This window comes from Moesziomyces antarcticus (assembly GCF_000747765.1).
Source record: "Moesziomyces antarcticus DNA, scaffold: scaffold_v10001, strain JCM 10317, whole genome shotgun sequence".
NCBI lineage: Eukaryota > Fungi > Basidiomycota > Ustilaginomycetes > Ustilaginales > Ustilaginaceae > Moesziomyces > Moesziomyces antarcticus.
This window is the reverse complement of record NW_014639009.1, coordinates 965,725-985,502: the sequence shown is the minus strand read 5'-3', so window position 1 is coordinate 985,502 and position 19,778 is coordinate 965,725. Positions and strand designations below refer to the sequence as shown.

The following is a 19,778-nucleotide window of genomic DNA, read 5'->3' as shown; positions in this document are numbered from 1 at the left end:
GCCGCTCCTTGCGCCTCCGCGTCCGCGCCCTCGTCCTCGTCCACGTCCACCTCCTCGTCCACCTCGTCCGCGGGTGGCCGGTGCTTCCAAGTGGCTGCTCGGCTGCGCGTTCGCTGCGTTGCCGTTGTTCGCGCCACCGCCCGCGCTCTTTTTGGGCGCAACCTGCGCTTGTCGCCTAGGGCAGTCGACCGACGTGTGCTGCTGAGTGCCGCACGTGATGCATCGCGTGTGCGGGCATGTGTGCATGCTGTGAAAGCTGCCCTGCTCGTCCATACGGCACGACGCATTGGCGCACCAGGCAAGCCGGTTGGCCGAGCGCACCAGGTACGAGCGCTCTTGGTACACGAACCATCCGGGCACGGCCGTGCGGGCGCCCACAGACACGAGGCCGTAGTGCGTGTGAAGCTCGAGCAGCACTAGCAATCGGCCCGAAAACGTTGCTGTATCGGCGCGGTCGATCGCCCATGCACCGATCACCCTGCCTGCCTGGCAAATCCTGGGATTGCGATGCAGCGCAGCCATGACGTCTTTGAAGTCGCAGTCGGCCGCCAGGAACTGGATGCACATGGCGATGTGCCTGAAGTCGGGGATGCCGCGGCTGACCGGCTGGGGGTAGGTGCCGTAAAACTCGAACGTGAGGTCGTTGTCGTACGCCGTATTCACCTCGTATCCGTCGGCAAAGATGACGTCGACATAGTGCTGGCCGTTGACGGCCGGCGGATGGCGGATCTCGAGCGGCGTCAGCTTGTGCCGGCGACACATGGCCAAGATGCTCTGCAGGAGCACATCGCGATAGCCAGACAGACCTGGGCGGTAGCGCGTCTCGAGTTTCCATCGCACTCCACCAGGAGGCACGCCCGTTGCTTCCACTTCGCGCGTCGATAGACCTGCCGATACGTAAAGCCACTCTGCATCTTGCCAAGGTGGTTGAGCTGGTCACCGGTGCTCGAATCGAATTTCTGTTTGTACAGACGAGGTTTGGTTCGTGCTTAAAGAAGGAGCTGCAACAGAGATGGCTCTGTTGGCAGCAAAGGTGATGGCGGTGAAGGATGAGAGCGGGTGGACCTCGACTATCTTGAAGGGGAAAGCTCAGATGAAAGGGCGCATGCAGGTGCGGGCGAACTGCATGGGGCCGCGCTGAGGCTGAGGTTGAAACGGCCTGAGCGCGCGACCCTTGACTTAGCACCCTCTGCTGGGCTTGGACAGGCTGCTGAAACGAGCCCGACTTCCCCAGCACAGGGACCACGCAAGGGGAAAAAGCTTAAATTTTTCCAGCGCCGCTGCTGCATAGCTTGGGCGGGAGCGACCCGAACGCTTAGCCTGTCTGAGCATCGTCGGCGGGCTTCCATCTGCTTCTTGGCTGTCAATCACCCCGATCGTGCTGGCTAGCCTACACTGCGCAAAGTCACGGCCGGCTAGCTCAGCCTTGTCAGCCTTGCGTGGCGCTGGCATCGCGTATTGCGATCCATGTGATGTCGTGCGACTCGGCACGCTTTCCATTGCCTTGCGTTCAAGAATCGTCGCCACACGTCAAACATGTGAATGGTCAATCATGCGCATTGAGAGCCTATGGACGGTTGGAAGCCACGACGTGATCTACGACCTCTTCTGCTTCTTGTTGGATCTGGCGGTGCTGGGCCAGCATGACATCTAACCTTCTAGCCGCTGATGTCGCTCTCGGACAGCGCGAGCACGCCAAAGTCGCGCGCAAGCTCTCGCGCTTCCTGGTCTCGGATGCCCAGCTCTGCGAATCGGCGCTCCATCGACTCCCTTTCGCTCGACGTCACCGCCCGTCGCTCGCCCACCTGGTCGTGGCCCTTGAGCTTCTTCTTTGCCACCTGCTTCTGGCGCTTGGCGCAATCCACCGACGTGTGTCCGGTCTGCTTGCAGGCGATGCAGCTCATGCGCGGGCAAGTGCTGGCACTGTGGAAATTGCCTACTTCGTTGTACCGACACTGGAAGCACCATGCAGGGCGGCCCGCAAAGCGCACAAGGTAGACGCGTCCGCGGTACTCGAACCATCCGGGCACGGCGGCCCGCGCGCTGAGGGGCACACTGTCGCCTTCGGTGTGGAGCTCGAGCAGCACCAGCACCCTGCCTGCAAACGTGGTCGAATGGGGATGATGCATCGACCAGACGTCGACCACCTTACCCGCCTGGCGGATTCGCGGGTGGCTTTTCACCTTCTCCAGCACCTCCTGCAGGTTGGTGTCGGCCGGCAGCATCTGGATGCACATTGCAACATGCTTGCTGTCGGGGATACCGCGATCAAACACCTTGGGCTGCGTGCCGTAGAAGTCAAAGGTGATCTCGTCCTCGTAGGCCTTGATCACGTCCTCGCCCTTGGCGAAGATGACGTCGATGTAGCTGCCACTGCACTGCGAGAAAGGAGTGCGGATCTCGAGCGGCGTCAGATTGTGATGCTTGCACATGGCGAGGATGCTCTGCATCATCACGTCGCGGTACGCCACCTTACTCGGACGATAGCGCGTCTCCAACTCCCAGCGAACGCCGCCGGGCGGTACGCCCGTGGTCTCGAGCTCCAGGCGCAGGTCGGCGCCTTTCATCACGGGCGCAGTGCCGCGCTTGTACAGCAGCCGGTACTCGAACTCGGGTTCCATCTTGGTGGGGTGCGATGGGAGAAGACTGGGTCTAGGCTCGATTCGATGACGAAGAACTCGGGCTTCGAGTGAGGATTGAGTTCTTGAGTGGGGGTCGTTGGATCTAAGGAGGCTTGAGAGAAGAGGCCGAAGACCTGGCTGGAGCGTGCAGGTGGGCTGCCTTATATCTGGACGGGCCATCCCAGCCGCTCCTCATGTGGGTTCGCATGTCGTGCGGAGCAGCGGAGCAGCAAGCGCGGGTCTGAGCGCTCGACTCGGTTCCTTGGATTTGCCGAAGGTGTCAAAGGGCTGATCCACCGACCTGCACGCAGACTTCCACTCTTGCGACTGAGCCTCGGCGCTTCGGTTGGGAAGCATCTGTCTGCGCAGGCACGGCCCAGTGTTCGAAGGCAAAGTGCCGAGCCCTCGCTGCCAACGACCTTGAAAGGGAGCTTCATATGAAATGCGCAAAACCGTGCAGCAAGAAGCCGAAATCACACGGCGCCTCATGATCTCGGTCGTGTGCAGCCGTGTCCGCACGCAAGGTTGCCGATATCACACGGAACTTGCGCACGGCTTCGTCCTTAAGACGAGCATGTTCTGGTGGGGCCATTGTCTTGATGACCAAGGATCAATGCCGTCAGCTGCGGTGCCCGCGAGCTTATCCTGTGACCAGATTCGACTCATGCGGATGAACGTGCGGCTGTGAACGCAGTCTGTGTGATGATGAGGCCCAGCGCACTCAGGACCCTGACCTGCTACACCGGCTTCTCGCATGAGGTGAGCCTAGAGTTGCGCACATCCCAACCTGTCAGCAGACGATCCGTCCAGACTCGTGGACCCTCTCTGACGCTTCTTCGGGCAAATCAACCTGTAAATCTGCAGATCCTTGATCTCACACAAGCCCGCGCGGAGAAAAACAAAAGGGACCCCTGGGTCCGCTTCTCGGATCGCCGATGCTCGAAGCTTGACATTGCGACAAACCAGAAGAAGCCGACAGTCGTGACAACACCTTCCTGGACATGCGCACCACAAGCTTTGACTTACGATCGTGGTTGAGCGTCTGCGATTCGTTAGGCGCATGACTGGATTCCGTCCCCTTTCGGCGCACCCTGTCTGAGGAATTGGCCATAAATTCGAGGAAACACGTTGTGAAAGTGAAGCCGGGAGGAAGGCACTGCGAGCAAAAAAAGTGCAAAAAAAAGGTGCGAAAAAGATCGATCCATCGAAAAAAAACAATGAAAAAGAAATGGAGACATGGGGGATTGAACCCCAGACCTTCTCGAATTTTGCTGGTGCAAACGAGACGCTCTACCACTGAGCTATATCCCCGGGAAACCGGGTTTGTTCCGCTTCATGTCTGCTCCAGCGAGTATGTCATATATAAACTGTTGCAATCCGTGTTGGCATTGTCCAATACCGCCGACCCGCTCGGTCGTGAATCTTTCGGGAGCCACTTTGTCCATCACTTGCAGCTCTTCCCAAGCAGTACACCGACAGGAAAGCACCGCGGCTGTCTCTACCGACCCGACTTTGCTTCGGATGAAAGGGGAACAGTGCTTAATTCATTTGATTCCAGCGTTCGGGCTGTTGTCATCGGTATACTCAGCGTGTGTCAATACGAAGCCATCTACGAGCCCTCAAGATAGCATGCACCTCAGTTCGTGACCTCAGGATTCAGAAAAGGCTGTAATGTTTCAATTGTCAAGGTAGTGAGAGTGCTACTGGATCGCCTTCCATGCCCGTTCGCTTCGAAACAGTCGATGCTGTCTGAGCGCCGTCGATGTTGCCGAAGCGACAGAGTCAAATTAGACTTGGGCTTGATCAGCTTCGGCCCTCTTGGCGGCTGGGCACGAACGAAGAGGGTGCCCGGGATCTTGGCAGAAGCTGCAGAGGCGAAGCGTGCAGTCGGCCAAGCGATGGTGCTCAAAGAACGTGGTCGACTGGCAGAAGGTGCAGTGGTCGAGGCGAGCGGCATAGTTGAGTTTGTACTTGTTCTCTCCGAGGACGAAAAAGCCAGGGAGAGAAGAGGCGACGTCATTCGGGTAGAGGAGGCCTCGATCTGTGCTCCCCTTCATGTCCAGCTCAACGAGGATGTAGAGCTCGCCGTTGGGAAACCGAACGGGGTTGCCGTTGCGGTCGGTGTAGTTCAGAACGCCTCGCCAATAGTCAAGAATCTCGTGGGGGGAGAGAAAGTCTCTGAGACCTCGGCATACAGCGTCAAACGACGCGTCCTCAATATCGCGGATGACGATGGTGATCCATGTCTCTTTGACACGGCCTGCAGCTGCAATGAAAATCAGTCTCTCGCCGCTTAGCCATATAGGTGTCTCAGTGTTGTACGGCTGCGAAGAAGGCCAATGGATGTCCACGATCCTCGGGCGGCTCTTCTTGAAGGTTATGGAACCAATCTCGAGCTCAGGGTGGGCCTCGCAGATTTGGCTGTGGATCTGAACCATGTCCTGGATGCGCGTGGCATCCGGAAGCTTGATGCGAGGAGGAAGTCCGTAGCGCACCACACCAGGTGCAACGCGCGCATCGTAGTTGAGAATACGAGCCTGATGCGGAGGTAATTCAGCGAAGGATAGGAGGGGGTGGCGGGCGACAGCTGGACGAGGATCGCCATCGTCGTTGAGGGGTTCGAGGCGTGCGGCTATCGGAGGCCACTCGTGGGTGGCGGTGTAGACGGGAGTGTCGCCAAGAGACTGAGTGGGAGTATTCTCCGTAGTTTTGGGATCTCCTGGGGTAGAAGTTGCGGGAGAGGAAGTGCGAGTCATGGTGCTGATGTCGGTGGCGAGAATGTGAGCCAAGGGCGCTTGAGCGAGGTTGAGTGAGGCAAGGAAGCATTATTGCCAAACAAGTAGTGCGGGCTGGCAAAATCACGAGGAGGTCCAAGCTCACCGAGAGAGAGTGTGTGGCCAGTTCGAGAGGTTGCGGCATGTTGACATGTGTCGTGTCGCTCCTGCACGTCAACGAGGAAAAAGTGGGGGTTTGGACGAACGGTAGTATATTCTTATGCGAGTGTGCACGCACGCGGACAAAGCGGGAGAGGTGTCGATGAAGTGGGCTGATGACGTGGAGGGGAGGAGACCAAAGAAGACGAAAGGAAGTGGGGGTTTTAGGAGGGTTCGTGCGAAATCTCCTCGTTTGTAGAAGCTCATACCGAATGCCGGTCCACCATCATCATAACTGATTACGAATCTTCGACTTTGAAGCCTCGTCCGTCAGACGTTCGCGGCGAACGCACCACCGCCCTCGTCATCCCGAGACCTTGACCGCCGTTAATATGAAGGCGTCTCAGCTGCTTGGAAGAGCGTCTCGTGCGCACTGCACACAAGGTCCCAGCTCGATAATATAGAGTTGGGCATCCAGAATCTCGGCGAGTCGATACGGTCACTTCAGGCGAGCTCAGTCAATGTGCAAAGCGTACGATTCGAGACACGGCTACGGAACATATTGTCCAGGCGGGACAACGGAAGACGCTATCTGACAATGGGATACAGGAAGGCTACGAGTGAAACTTCGACGAGACAGGAAACAGAGTAAGCGAGAATGTGCTGATGAGATGCGAGGTAGACTGACTTGCGATGCATGTACAAACGTAACTAGATTGAGAAAGACCGTCACTGACGGTCCGATCCCGCGGCATTGGCTGCGGCGGCAGCATTGAGCATGCTCTTGAAGGTGAAGAGGGAGCCGCCGAAAAAGCCGATGGAGAGGAGGCTCGCGGTGTAGAGTGCCTTGCCCAAAAAAACGCGGACGCTGCGGCCGCGCGACCGATGTCGAGGCTGGATGCGACGGCCTTCGTGCGAAACGTCCGAGATTCGCCTCTTCTTGGCAGGAGAAGGGGACGGCGTTCCAGAGATCGAAGTGCAAGGGCTGGAAAGAGCAGAGGCAAGGGACGATGCCTCGAGGCTCTTGTCCGAGTCGGTACCATTGTCGTCCTCGTCACCCGTGCTATCGTCGGTGCTCGCACAATCGTCTTCGGGACTTTCCAGGGCCCGCTTGCGAGAAGGAGTCAGCTGGGCTTCTTCCTTTTCGTCGGCCGTGACGATGGCGTCAGGAATTGGCGTCTCTTTGTCCTCGGCCTCGCTGGACGAGTCCTTCGCTGTGGCGGGCTTGACTTCCTCTTCCATCGCCACGAGCAAGCTTTCGGCGGTGCTGCTGGTGCTGTTTGAAGCAGGGGCGATCGAGGCAGACTCCTGAGTTGGCGATTCCGACCCTTCAGTCTGGTCGGTGTGCGCGTTGGTGGTGGGAGCGCGAAGGATGCAAATGGCTGGATCGACTTGGTCCGAATCCATCGTCGAGCTGTCCTGCTCTTCTCCTTCAGATGCGGAAGCACCCGAGCTGGCACACACGCCATCGTCATCCTCGTCGATGCGAACAGGCAAGTCGCTGTCGTCACCGGACACGTCACCGGGACCAGACGACTCGGTCGAGCGGCACTCGGAGCAGCTGCAGATGTTCTCGCTGTCACTGTGCGAATGGTCGGTACCCGCGTCCGAGTCGGAGTCGGAAGAGTCGACTTTGATGCACGATTGCTCCGAGTCGGAGCTGCCGATTTCGACCTCTGCTTGCTCGAAGTGACGATCATTGACCGCGTCCTTGAGCGTGGGGGAGTTGCTTGCCTTAGGCAGCGAAAGAGTGACGGGAGAGACGCCTTTGTGGAACGTCTCAGCATCGATGCTGATGACGTCCGAGTCGAATGTGGCATCGTCCAAGCCGTACGAGTAGCTCGACTTGGCAGCCGGCACCGAGGCGGGAGCTGCTGCGGGAACCTTTGAGAACGATGGAGGCGTGGTGGCATCGCGGAAGCGCACGTAGCACCGGACCGGATAATAGTGGGTGCTTTCACGACTGAGGGTCTTGCCGAATTGAACGAGGTCGCCGTGTCGAAGCTTTGTGATGCCGTTGACTTGCACCAGCTGAGCACTGGCGTCTTGCTCGACCACTTGACCTTGAAGATCGAAGGTGGCATGGCGGCGGGCGACAAAGGTGCCATGAGTCGAGCCACAATCCTCTACGAAGGGCGCTCCAGCGGCCCAATCTATGACTGCATGCTCGCGAGAGACCGTCTTGGCAGAGTTGAAGCGGATAGTGTTCGCGAGATCGTTGACGATCGAATCCTTCTCTTCTTGTTCGGCCCAGGAGGAGCGCATGACGAGCTTCTTCTGTCCAGACTGCACGCGGGTAATGCGATGCTGCGTGGGGTCTGAAGCGTCGGCATCGGTGGGTCCCGTAGGAGACGCATTGACCCAGATAAGCTCGATACCAGACTGTGCAGCCGGTCGCGAGGTCATGGCTGAGACGAAGCTGGGTGAAGTAGGATGCGATGTTGGATGTTGGTGTAGAATGAAAAGGTTGGAAGAGACCGATGATGGAGAAGGGGCTGCGGTTGTTGGTAGCAGAGTGTCAAGAGATAAGGGCGAGGCGGGTGGGTGAGGAGGGTGGCGGACCGTGGAGTAGGGAGTTACGTGGGCTGTGAGCCGGGCTTTCGACTCAGCCACACTCGCGGACAGGGGTCGAGCTCAAGTCACAGTCGCAGGCGTAGGCGTAAGCGTGATGTGATTGTGTGATGCGAGCTCTGACTTCACTTAGCGGGAGAGTGCATGCGCATGTGCGGGCAAGAGCAAGGCCGACACTCAGCCCGCCTGTGCTCGCAAGAGCACACCTGTCAAAAGCCTCATCCAACCCTACGCTCAGGCCACGCCGCTTGCTAGCGGTACCGCCAGCACCTCTTGCGCCAGTCAGGCGGCTTTTGCGAGCGCGAGCGCTCAGCTTTGGCTCGAGCATGAATCGGCTCGATCCCGTCGCTGCTGGGTTGCCTCCTCGCCGTTACAGGATCGGTTACCGGCAGGGTGCGGAGAGCCGAATGCATCGCGCCATGCAGGGTCGTTATCTTGGACCCTGAACAAAAGTGTCGGTCTGCGCGCCTATTCATTCGCCTCTCACTTTTTTGGGCGTTCGGCTTGCGCGGCTTGGACCTGAAGCGAGGCGCAGCCGCTGAGTTTCGGATTTGAATTCAAAGCCGCGCTGGGCGGGAGAGGTCGTGCGAGTGTGCGCACGCACCAGAGGGCGCGCCGAGAGCAACAGTCAAATAAAGACATTTTCCCGTCCGAGACAAGTTCGTTGATCCAAGGCCGAAATCCGAACCTTCATCCAGAGTGGAGCGGCATCTTGCTTTGGAAGCTCCATCCAGCCTGTTGCACACTCTTCGCGTCCTCTCTTCTGCTCTTGCTTTCCCATTCCAATCGGCACCAAGACCGGCTTCAGAATCCAGCATGCAGCGATAGTCGACGTCGCAAAACATCGATCCACCTCTGCGCGCTCAACCTCGGCCGGCCGAGCCGTGTCAGATACTTTCACGATGCCGCCGACGCCAACACGCACAGTTCAGCGCGGCAGCGTACGCCAGAGGCAGGGCTCCTCTCTGCATCCGCAGCCCGGCTCCGGTGCTGCGGGTATGGCGGGTCTCGATGGCATGTCGGCTCAGCATGCCAAGGTGGGCCGCGGGCCGAACGCTGCCGATGCTGCAAGCGTCCCTTTCGTCCATCCGGCGCTCGCTCTGTCATCCGGAGTTCTCCCCTCTTCGTCATCCACCGCGGGCCTGCCACCAGCAGTAGCTGCACAGATTCGTGGTCGCCGCCCCTTTAACCATCGCAACCTTTTCGCTCGAGACCTGCGCAATCTCATGTACGCATACGGAGATTCGCCAGATCCCGACCCGGACTCCGTCATGCTCATGGAGGAGATGACCGTCGACTTTATCACCGACCTCTGCTGTCGCGCTCGTCCCAGCCCGTACTCGCTTGGCCTTGGCACCAGCTCCATCTCGAATAGCTCGAGTGCCTTTGGTGCCACGCTCGAAAACTTTATTGCGAACGACGGCTCGAACGCGGTGGCCAACGGCGGAGAGGCCATGCCGCAGACATTGCCGCCCCGGGCCCCCCACCGTCTGCGTGTCAAGCTCGAAGACTTCCGTCACGCGCTGCGCAAAGACGTCGAGGCCAAGAAGCTCGGTCGTATGGAACAGCTCTTATATGCAGACAAGGTGGTCACCGAAGCCAGGCGCGTGGGTGGTGTCGAAGAGGCGGCCGAGCGCGCCGGCGCACTGCAGACAGACAACCTTCCTCCTGCTCCGTCGAACGGCGACGCTTCGGCACAGGACGCCAACATGCAAGACCTCGACGATGACGATTTGGACGACAAGGATGCCAAGACCGCCAAGTCGGGCAAAACCAAGTCCAAGGCAAACGGGCCTGGCAAAGGCGGCGCCAAGGGCAAGGGCAAGCCAAAGGCAGCAGCCGCATCACGAGCCGGATCTGCACGCTCATCAGTCGCGCCATCCTAGGCTTCTTGCACAAAATGCCGCACGCACCATCACTGTATTTGTACCTCCATTTTTTTCATGCCATGCTACTACAGGAGTGGCGGCTACTCGGAAGGCGCATCCGGAATGAGCTGAGTGAAGATGCGCTGCGATTCTTCTTCCGGACCGGCGCTTTCGGGGTTGGTCGAGGTGGTTAGCAGCTCGTCGAGCATCTTCTTGCCCTTAGCTGCGATGAGGGTCTTGAGGATTGCCTGTACTCTTCGCTGCTCGACCGACTCTTGCGGAGCGTCGGCAAGCGTACGCAGGGCAGCGGCGACATGGTGAGACGCAATCTTCCACGCCATAGACGATCTTGCAGCTGGCATCTCGGCGACAGTGGCGAGGTAGCGACAGTAGTTCTCGAGCATGTCCACATCTGCTTCCGTCCAGCTGAGCAGCCATGCTGCAACGGGCGTAGCCGGGATGCTGCGAAGGCTGTCGCTGTAGTCGTTCCACACCAGTCTGCGGAAATCCACCGCGACTCCATGTTCACCTTCGATACCACTGCCCGCATTGGCGATAGTCATGACCACACGCGCAAAGTTCGCATCGCCAAACGAGACCGAGTCCCACAGACCGAGGAGGTCGGTGAAGACTTGGTAGGACGACATGGCGCCGCCGTACGTACGTGCCGTCCAGACATCGAGCGTCACCGTACTCATCGATACCTTGCCGCGCAACTGCTCGCGCAGTTCGACCAGCTGATCCGCAACATCTAGCAGCCCACCAAGGCTTTTCGAGATTTCGGAATCCCGGAACAAGTCCCGCCCAGTCAGAGCGCCAGCTTGCTTCTGCTGGTTTTGCCCAGCTGCGCTGCGGTCCGTAAAGGTATCGGGCTGATCCTTTTCGAGCAGGAACACCTTCATCACGCCCAGCAGCACCTGCTCTGCGCTCGGCAGACTACTCAGACTCGCCATCGCTTCCACACTCAACTCCTCCGTGACGGATGCAGAGGGAGCATGGGCGCGGAGCTGCGACTGCAGCATAGCAACGGCGAGCTGAAGGCAGGCTCGAACCATCTCGAGCTCGCTCGGCTTCCAGTCTGCGTCGAGATTGTCCGGGCGGTTAAAGACCGCCGTGGTACCGCTGTGCAAGAGGTCGTCAATTGCGAGCAATGGCCAATCGGCGCGCAGTGGCAGCCCCGCAGCTGGGCAAATCCACAGCTGCCCGCCCGTAATCGGGTCCACGTCGTCGTCGTCGCCAGCCTGTTCATCGTCCGCCTCTTTCCTTTCGTCTATCTCTGCAGAGCCTCGGTCTGTGGCGTATCGACGAGCCTTGAATAGCGACGACACGTGAGACAGCGGCGTGTAGCTGCGACCGTTTTCCTTGCTTGCCTGTGTCTCGGGCACACGATTACGACCCACGATGCACTCGAGCAGGAAAGGTCGTAGTGCTTCAAGTGCGGCCGGACCTCCATAATGCGTGGCGGCCCGCTGCACGATCTGCCAGACAGCTTGAACGTGATTTTCATCGAGCCGAGTGATAGCCGCAAGCTCGGACGACATGCTCGTCTTTGAGCTCGAGTCAGAGATGAGGGTCGCAGCAACAAAGTCCGAAAAGGCTTGCTTGTACGTGTGTCTTCCGTCTGCCTGCGACTCTGTGCTCTCGAGAGCTTGCCACAGGGGCTGGCATGAGACCAGCGTGAGGCCCTCTGTCACCATGTTGACGCTGACGTCCAACAAACCGGCTCCCGCAGTCGCCTCTCCCTTGGACACGACACGGCTGGCTTCTTCGCACGTGATCGACAAGTTGGCGTACCTGCGACAGGCCTGGCACGCCTGTTCGGCTTCGTCCAGCGCAACCGCCTGCGAAGGCGCCGACTCAAACGACCTCAGGACACTGAGGACCTGCTTCTGGATCGGGCCTTGACTGAAGCGCAGGACCTTGCTGCACGGATCAAAGCACCGCTCGACGATCTTGGGCTCTTTCGGTGTCGCGCAGCGCAGCCAATGGTCAACGTACTGGCACAGTGCGCCCAAGACTGGCGCCTTAGATGCTGTGGTGCGGGAATCCGCGAGCGTCCGATCCAATTGCTGCGAAGCGTCGTGGACCACATCGATCCAGTCCCTGACTTGCGTCCACGTGATGTCGTGCGCCGTCATGAGCTCGTGAGGGTCCATGGCACAGCGCGTCCACGCGCCCAGCACCTCAAAGATGCGTTGCGCAGCCGTGTCTCTCGCCTCCTCGCACCAAGCCGGCACCGCTCCGACCTGGCCGTTCACGAGGTGCTCCATGGCCCACGAGCCACACTCGCGCCAGAGCTGCCACGTCCGCGCGACGACCGACGCAAAGAAGCCGTAGGATGCCAGCGAAGCGAAGAGCTGAAGCACCTCGTCAAAGATCTGGTATGCCACGAGAATGGTCGCATCATCTCCGCCGTCATTGGGAGTCCAGTCCGCTTCGAACTTCCAAGGCGGCGTGACTACGAAGCGAAGAAGGTGCTCGATGCTTCCACTCAGCGCGATTGCCTCGGCGGTCTTGCGGTCGGCAAGTATGCCTTGATGCAGCAGTCGCACGGCGAATACCGATGGCAATGCCTTCTGGTTTCCCGATCCTGTGACCGAGATTTGGTCGTCAGCAGGCACCGGCGGCCATCCGACGTTGAGGCCAAGATGCGTAATCCAGTCGCACATCCTCTTTGGATCGGCTTCGAAGACTTTGCCCGCATGCGAGGCAGAGCAGGACGCGACGCGGTACAGCAGCTCGAGTGCGACCTCTGCTTCCCAGCGCGATGTAATAACGCTGTCGGTCCTGTCGAGAAAGAGACTGACGAGTCTCGACTCGAGCATGACATGAGCCCAGTCCCCCTGGATCTTGACCTCGACCTCGCTTGCCTCGGCCGGCGTTTCTTCCTGGTTGAGCCCGAGCTTTGCTGCCGGGGCGAAGAGACTCCCGAAGTCGAGCTCCTGCTCGCAGCCCAGCGGTACAGAGATGCCGGACGGCAACGATCTGATCGCCGAGATCAGACATCTGAGCGCAGCGGCTCGCACCGTAAAGTGTCGATCGCCGAGGAGGAATCGAGAGATCGAGATGGTCCTAGCTCGAAGCAGCAGTGAATCTGCATTCAGGTACTCGGTCACAACCGCGGCCTGCGCTGAAGCGGCTTGGCCCAATGCCGGGTGATGTTCCGAAATGCGACCAAGCACATTGACTGCCAGCTGACGCTGCGCCGCGACAGTGCTTTGGGTCAGATGTATGAGTTCGGCAAATGTGTAGCCTGGAGCGTCTTGATCGTCACCATGGTGATGGAGGCCGGAGAGATACGTCTTGTCTGACTCGACGTCGGATGAGATGAGCTTGCCCGAGAAGTCGAATCGTAGATCTGACGGGCCTTGCTTGGTCTTAGATGGCTGAGGCATCATCCACTCGATCGAAGGATTAGGTCCCTCAGGCTCTGCCGGGAAGTATTGTCGCTTGATGGCAAGCGGCCCTTCCGAGTCCATCTCTCCCACCGGAATGTTGCTGGTGCGAGATGCGCTTTGGGAAGGTTTCGTGCTCCCCGAAGCGGCAAGCTTGTCGACCGGCTTTGCTGCTGAATTGCTCTTGCGGTTGCGAAGTGCGTCGAGCACGTCCTTGCCGAACATGCTCTCGAGGCTGCGGAGCTCGTCGGAGACCTCGGAGGCGCTCATGTTGCGCAGCTTGTTCTCGTTCTCCCTCGATACGTCGGTAAGCACGGCAGTGATGGCATCGATATCTGCGCCTCCACCAGGGTCTCGTGTCGGGTCGGGACAGAAGGTGTTGTCGCGACTGTCAGGCTCCGCGGAGGCACGCTTCGAACGTACAGAGGGCGGCCGCAGCCCCTGTCGGAGCAGTCTGGACTTTCTGAAGGCTGACATTGGGTTTCCTGCCTCGTCTAGCCATTCTTCGTCGTCGGCTGAAGCTGCATTTTCCGCTGCAGAGGAAGCGGAGAGTGCGGATCGTGTTGCGATGTCATCCTGTCGAGGCGCTTCGACACTCGCAATGTCTTCGTTGAGACTGGCACGAGCGCTGCCTGAGGCAGGAGGCAAGATGGGAGTGATCTGGTCGCGGTGCGAGACTACCGGGAAGCCGGTGCCCGGCGCTTGATCTTCGGGCTGCTTGGCCGAGTGTGGTTGACGCTTTCTCTGTTCCTCGTGCTTCTGTAGCTCCTCGTCCATTCTCTTTCGAACGACGAAACGGGATACCGCTGGTTTCGATTTGGTCGAGGCACTTGCCTTTGTCCGTCTCTCACCCACCGGTCGCTCTTGGATGGTGCCGATGATGGATCCAGCAAGGTCCAAAGTGACTTTTGGCGGGGCCCTCTGGGCCGCTTCTTCGGGCGCCTGCGCGGTGGGTCCAGGCGCAAAACGCACTGACTTGGTATCAGGCTGAGACCGCAGCTGCTCTGTAATTGGAGTCTTTTGTGTCGATCCGCTCTGCTGCGATGTCGCAATCCCTTGGCGCTGGTGGTCCTCCGCATCCTCGACGGTGGCCTTTCGAAGTGTATCCGTCGCGGCTGGTTTCGTGCCTTTGGTCTCCGATTTGATCGAGGAGCCGATGGTGGGCGGTTTCCTTCGCACTACTGTCGCAGCTGGAGGCCAGTTGCTGAAAGAGTCGAGTGCTGCTCTGCGGCTGCTGGGGTGCGCAGCCATGTCATCGTCATCGAACTCGGCGAGGTCGAGGAAGCGCGGCCGGATCTGCTGTTTGCGCAGCTCGCGCTCGTCCTGCGATGCCATCTTCGATGAGCGAGCCGGCTGTCTGTATCTATGTACGTAGCTCTGCCGTCAAGATCGTAGTGACAGTCAAGCGTCGAAGTGGAACAGCATCGTGAGCATGGCTTCTCGCTAGAAATTTCCAAGACAGCCTCGGAAGTCGGCAGTGCGGAAGGTGGAGCAAGACTCGGGAGAATTTTGAGACTTTAGCAATGTTAAGCCGCGACAAATCGGAACCGAAGGATGTGGCCGATGGGCGGCTGAGAAATCCAAGCGGTTTGTCGCGCTCGTCCGCCGTTGAAGGCCAACAAAGCACCGGCTGCAGCGTGCTGCCTCCAAGCAATCGCGATTCGAGACCATCGTAGATACACGTCCTCCATCTACCGCAACAGCTCTCCACTGACCGGAAGACCGCCATTCATACAACATCCAGCATGTCGCTTCTACGACAGTCGACACAGGCGCTGCGCGTTGCCGCCGCCACCTCCAACAGCGCACGATGGATCAGCACCTCGGCCGTGGTTCGCAACTCTACGCAGACCTCGCCCGCACCTGCCAAGGCCGCCAACGGCCAGAGCCGAGATGTCGCTGCCGAGCAGGTCGCACGACACGACCAGGCTGTGGCCGCAGACCTTGTCAGCAGTGCTCCCGGTACGTAGCCATCAGGATGCAGTGGCGACCCCGTGATCTCGAACGAGGCACATGGTTGGCCTACATGCTCAAACAGAAGAGATCCAATCGACTGACACTTGTGGTAATACGCCTCATACTCTGCTTCTCTGCCACTCCGAAACAACAGAGGAGCTCACACAGCGCACGGTCCGCATCTTCCGTCCCTCCAAGACCGCCAACTCGTCGGGCAAGGCCGGTACCAAGGTGTGGCGTGTCGACTTTGATATCCTCCAGGGCTCTGCACGATGGGAGAACCCTCTGATGGGCTGGGCATCTTCGTACGTACATGCAAAGCCGATCGCATTCCATTGCGCTAGAAGTTTTGTTGCTGACCATTCTCAACCTGTCCATTGACGTGCATATCCATCCCAACACAGAGGCGACTACATGCAGGGCACTTCGCTCAAGTTCCGCTCCAAGGAGGACGCGATTCACTTCTGCGAGAAGCAGGGCTGGGACTACCAGGTCCAGGAGCCCAAGATTGCTCGCATCCCGCCCAAGAGCTACGCCGCCAACTACAACTACATCCCGGGCAAGCTCAGAATCCACCACACCAAGTAGAGCACGGAGACGGTTCACTTTTCGCGTATGCTTTGCTGCTCAATGCTATCGGTTCTCCATATTGTGTCGATGACGGATGTTGAGGCCGCTTTTGCAACTGCCGCGTATCAACACTACGAGCGAAGAGGTGCAGCATCTGCTTATGATCCGTCTCGCTCATAGTCGCCTCGTTCACGCCATCTTATCACACACACCGCGAACGTCTGTTTCGACAATGGTTGCAAGGAAGAGACAAGTACAAAAAGATGGGCCGGGGCTGCAGAGTCACGACCAGGAGAAGGGATGCAATTCTCGAGGTCGAACCGCGATGCGGCTAGTCCATTCTCGCCTTGAGCGTCCTCTCGATGACCTTGTCAGGAGTACTGTGATGGGCAGACGCCAGTGTCGAGACATGATTTGGTAGGGTCAGCAATTGGTTCTGTAGAGCCTGGGTCTGCTTTGGAAAAGGGTGGAGGGGGAAGCTACTCACATAATGCGGACGACGGCGCCCCAACCTGATAATGCGTCGCGCTCGAGCGCTCCGAGCAGGATCTGCGATACGGTCTCAAAGAGCTCCTCGGGTCCCTGCGCAGTCCGAATACAAGCAAAGTAGCAACAAAAGCAGGTCAGAATGCGTCCACAGAAGCAATGATTCGCCGCACAAGAGGCGACTGCAGCACTCACCAGATCCGGTTCCCAGAGGCCTTCTGCCATGCCGAAGAGCTTGTCCGATGCTGTGCCGCTGACCACAAAGTCCTTTGCAAAGTTGAGGCATCCGATCACATCTGTTGCGGCGATGAATGGCTCGTCTTTCGAGTTGAGTCCAGCAATGACGGGCTCGATGAAGTAAGGTCCAAACCTGACGAGATGTGGACGATCATCACAGTCGATGTTGAAGGGAAAGAGAGCATTTTGTCAGCAAGAGCATCACATGACATACAGTGACAGCTCGTAATCGCATGCTTACCTTCTCTCGTAGAGTGTCGAGCTGACGAGGTTGGCAAAGATCTCGGGCTCGATTTCGCGCTCCTCCTTCATCTTGTACATGTTGACGCGGTAGCGGAAGCGTTCGCGCAGCGTCGAGACATCGGATGCGAGGCCGGGAAGGCCAATGTAGGTCTTCTCGGTCACGCGGAAGACCTTGTCGAAGTTGCAGGCGACCGTCATGGCCTGCTGACCGAGTCGCAGGTCCGAGGCGATCACGACGCAGTTCTTGCCTTTGGCGGCGACGACACTGCCGCCGTTATACTCCATGATACTCATCTTGGCCGATGTCTAGGCCGTGACTGGGGCGTCACGGGAGGTGTGAAAGCGAAGGGCCGCTTGCAAAGCGATGCGATAGATGCTGTCGCGCGTTCCTTTAGCGCAGCGCGAGGTGGTCCTTAGAACGGCGAGGATCTGCGTCGAGCCGGAGAGCAAGGTGAGCTGAATCGACTTGGGGAACAAGGACGTCGAAGGCGGGTGGAGAAGCAATGAAACAGGTGGAGGACGAGAAGGTTGAGCGTGGCAGCTTGCATGCAACACTGCGCCGGCCTCGAATCTCGAGGAGAGGGTCCTTGCGCGTCCGGGCGTGCGTATTCGCGGTTGCTCCACAGCGCCTCCAAGGTGATCGACCTCTGTGCGCCATCTTGCTCCACTTGGTGGATTTTTCGAGTTCTAAATTGTTTGTGACGAGACACCCTAACAAATACGATTTCACCGCCGACTTCCGAGCCTTCCAGCTCACTCAACTCAGCTGAGCGCAGCAGGCTTTTTCGGGAAGTGTTGATCTGAACGTGAATCTGCGCTTTCGCGCAATCAGAAATGAATCCGGCTACGTTCGGCAAATCTAGATGACTTCGCTCGCTCGCCACGCCTTCCTCCATCCCCTACATCTCTGCCATCGTCGTAGCAGAACATACGCCTCGAGCCGAGCCAGCACCCTCGCATCCGTTTCGTACGACTAGGCAGGTTCCCAACGCATCCGGCTAGTTCACCCGACCCCGCTGCTACCTCTCTCGCTTCGCAAGCAAGTTCGGCAAGATGAAGGAGGTGACGCGCAAGATGATGACGGACGTGGCACTCTTCGCCATGAGCCAGGTCGCCTTCTACTATGCCTTCAAATATGTCATGTCGTCGCTCGACCCAAATCGCCAGAAGCGACAAGATACGAAAAAGGTCGCCGATGCCAAGCTGGGCAGGCTCGGCCTGCGTGGCAAGGACCTGGAGCTGAACGAATACGAAGAGCAGATCTCTGCCGAACTCATCCTGCCAGAGGACATTCCCGTCGATTTTGCGTCGATCGGTGGACTGGATGGCATCATCTCGTCGCTGCAAGAGAGCGTCATTGCGCCATTGTGCTATCCTGAACTGTTCGCCAATGCGAGCGGGTTGCTGGGAGCGCCCAAGGGCGTGTTGCTCTACGGACCACCAGGAACGGGCAAGACGATGCTGGCCAAGGCGCTGGCCAAGGAGAGCGGAGCTACCTTTATCAACATGCACGTGTCCACCTTGACCAACAAGTGGTTCGGCGAGTCGAATAAGCTCGTAGCTGCACTGTTCAGCCTGGCGCGCAAGCTGCAGCCATCCATCATCTTTATCGACGAGATCGACAGCTTCCTTCGCGAGCGTGCAACAGGCGACCACGAGGTCACGGGCATGATGAAGGCCGAGTTCATGACGCTGTGGGATGGATTGACATCATCGACGGATCGAATCATGGTGCTCGGAGCCACGAATCGACCCAACGACATCGACTCGGCCATCCTGCGCAGACTGCCCAAGCGATATGCAGTGTCGCTGCCCAGTGCGGCGCAGCGCGAAAAGATCCTCTCCATCATGCTGTCAGCAACATTGCTGGATCCCAAGTTCAGCATGACCGAGCTCGTCAAGCGCACCGAAGGTTACAGCGGTAGCGACCTCAAGGAGCTTTGCCGAAATGCGGCCATGAGGCCCGTCCGCGAATTCTTGCGCAGCAAAGCAGGCCGCGAGTCGGTGGCCGAGCGACGACGTCTGGCGGCAGCTGGCGTGGGCAGCGGCGTGGGCAGCGGCGTGGACAACACACCAGTGGGCGCTCTGACGCCGTCGGAGGGAGAGGTGGTGGCAACGGCTGCGCCCGCTTCCAAGATCGAGTCGAGGCCACTGCGGAACTCGGACTTTTTTGTGATTGATTCGGCGGCGACGCCCGTCAACGGATCGAGATCCGGTCCGATGGCCGTGGACGAAGATCCGCTCGACTGATCGATCGCGGTTGGGATACACGCATGTGTCTGCTCGAGCCGGAACTGGAAGTTTTCGCCGCTGCAGCCTACCTGCAGGCTCCGACGCCTCGCCTTGTACTTTTTCGGTGGCATGAAAGACATTCATTTAGAGCTGTGCATGTGAGTCTGTGGTCCAAGCGCAAATGCAGTTTACACTATACTTCCTATTCTCGGCTCACCAGCCATTGTTGAGCCCATAGGCCCTGAACCAATGCACTACGATGCAGCCGCCTCGGCGCTTAACACGGCCTCGGCGCCGAGCTGCCGACCAGAAATGCTCTGATCTGCCATGGAATTGCCTTACAGCGGACATGACCGTCGGAACGAGGAACTCGCGGCGCAGACATGTGCCTGGACACCTCGGCGGCTTTGATGTCAAGCACGCGAACGAATCGTGCAAGGCTCATGGAAGCACGGTTGGCGCCTGGTGTGCAGACATTTCCCACACCATTGACTTCGGCTCGGAGAAGAATGGGCCCTTGAAGATGGAGAAGAACGGATCGGATGCGAACGGAGGGGGATCGCATCGTGTGCAAACGGCCGGGGTTTGAAAGCCACAAGTCAAGGCGCAGAGCAGTGGCGGCAACAACAACAAGTCGGAGAATGCCAAGGGCCAAGCGAAGGAAAAGATGCTCGGCTAGGCGAGATTTGGTGTTGCAGAAGAGCTCTACGCGATGTCGAGCCGAGT

At 58.8% G+C, this 19,778-nt stretch overlaps 8 protein-coding genes and 1 non-coding gene across 9 annotated transcripts, besides 2 other annotated features; 3 read left to right on the top strand and 6 right to left on the bottom strand.

The window, feature by feature from the left end:
• Nucleotides 1-908: part of a sequence feature (In-frame stop codon was detected at splice-junction site;~conserved hypothetical protein) that runs on past the window's edge.
• A 486-nt stretch (nucleotides 909-1,394) lies between these two features.
• Nucleotides 1,395-1,452: a sequence feature (In-frame stop codon was detected at splice-junction site;~conserved hypothetical protein).
• A 206-nt stretch (nucleotides 1,453-1,658) lies between these two features.
• Nucleotides 1,659-2,621, bottom strand: PAN0_001c0356 (uncharacterized protein; the record flags this gene model as incomplete). Its single annotated transcript, XM_014803974.1, has 1 exon — nucleotides 1,659-2,621. The coding sequence occupies one exon, from the start codon at nucleotides 2,619-2,621 to the stop codon at nucleotides 1,659-1,661; it is 963 nt and encodes a 320-aa protein (XP_014659460.1).
• A 1,229-nt stretch (nucleotides 2,622-3,850) lies between these two features.
• PAN0_t001c0005 lies at nucleotides 3,851-3,932 on the bottom strand. The gene is given in 2 exon segments: nucleotides 3,851-3,886; nucleotides 3,897-3,932. It is a non-coding gene; the product is annotated as a tRNA-Ala (tRNA).
• A 476-nt stretch (nucleotides 3,933-4,408) lies between these two features.
• Nucleotides 4,409-5,377, bottom strand: PAN0_001c0355 (uncharacterized protein; the record flags this gene model as incomplete). The annotated part of the gene is made up of 1 exon (XM_014803973.1): nucleotides 4,409-5,377. One exon carries the CDS (start codon nucleotides 5,375-5,377, stop codon nucleotides 4,409-4,411), a length of 969 nt encoding a protein of 322 aa, XP_014659459.1.
• An 846-nt stretch (nucleotides 5,378-6,223) lies between these two features.
• PAN0_001c0354 (uncharacterized protein) lies at nucleotides 6,224-7,900 on the bottom strand (the record flags this gene model as incomplete). Its single annotated transcript, XM_014803972.1, has 1 exon — nucleotides 6,224-7,900. One exon carries the CDS (start codon nucleotides 7,898-7,900, stop codon nucleotides 6,224-6,226), a length of 1,677 nt encoding a protein of 558 aa, XP_014659458.1.
• A 1,067-nt stretch (nucleotides 7,901-8,967) lies between these two features.
• Nucleotides 8,968-9,951, top strand: PAN0_001d0353 (uncharacterized protein; the record flags this gene model as incomplete). Its single annotated transcript, XM_014803971.1, has 1 exon — nucleotides 8,968-9,951. The coding sequence occupies one exon, from the start codon at nucleotides 8,968-8,970 to the stop codon at nucleotides 9,949-9,951; it is 984 nt and encodes a 327-aa protein (XP_014659457.1).
• An 83-nt stretch (nucleotides 9,952-10,034) lies between these two features.
• PAN0_001c0352 (uncharacterized protein) lies at nucleotides 10,035-14,663 on the bottom strand (the record flags this gene model as incomplete). Its single annotated transcript, XM_014803970.1, has 1 exon — nucleotides 10,035-14,663. The coding sequence occupies one exon, from the start codon at nucleotides 14,661-14,663 to the stop codon at nucleotides 10,035-10,037; it is 4,629 nt and encodes a 1,542-aa protein (XP_014659456.1).
• A 410-nt stretch (nucleotides 14,664-15,073) lies between these two features.
• On the top strand, nucleotides 15,074-15,872 carry PAN0_001d0351 (NADH-ubiquinone oxidoreductase 18 kda; the record flags this gene model as incomplete). Its single annotated transcript, XM_014803969.1, has 3 exons — nucleotides 15,074-15,290; nucleotides 15,439-15,589; nucleotides 15,689-15,872. 3 exons carry the CDS (start codon nucleotides 15,074-15,076, stop codon nucleotides 15,870-15,872), a joined length of 552 nt encoding a protein of 183 aa, XP_014659455.1.
• Nucleotides 15,873-16,185: 313 nt separating this feature from the next.
• On the bottom strand, nucleotides 16,186-17,114 carry PAN0_001c0350 (20S proteasome subunit beta 3; the record flags this gene model as incomplete). Its single annotated transcript, XM_014803968.1, has 4 exons — nucleotides 16,186-16,234; nucleotides 16,342-16,436; nucleotides 16,536-16,710; nucleotides 16,819-17,114. 4 exons carry the CDS (start codon nucleotides 17,112-17,114, stop codon nucleotides 16,186-16,188), a joined length of 615 nt encoding a protein of 204 aa, XP_014659454.1.
• Nucleotides 17,115-17,873: 759 nt separating this feature from the next.
• On the top strand, nucleotides 17,874-19,070 carry PAN0_001d0349 (AAA-domain-containing protein; the record flags this gene model as incomplete). Its single annotated transcript, XM_014803967.1, has 1 exon — nucleotides 17,874-19,070. One exon carries the CDS (start codon nucleotides 17,874-17,876, stop codon nucleotides 19,068-19,070), a length of 1,197 nt encoding a protein of 398 aa, XP_014659453.1.
• Between the last annotated feature and the right edge of the window lie 708 nt (nucleotides 19,071-19,778).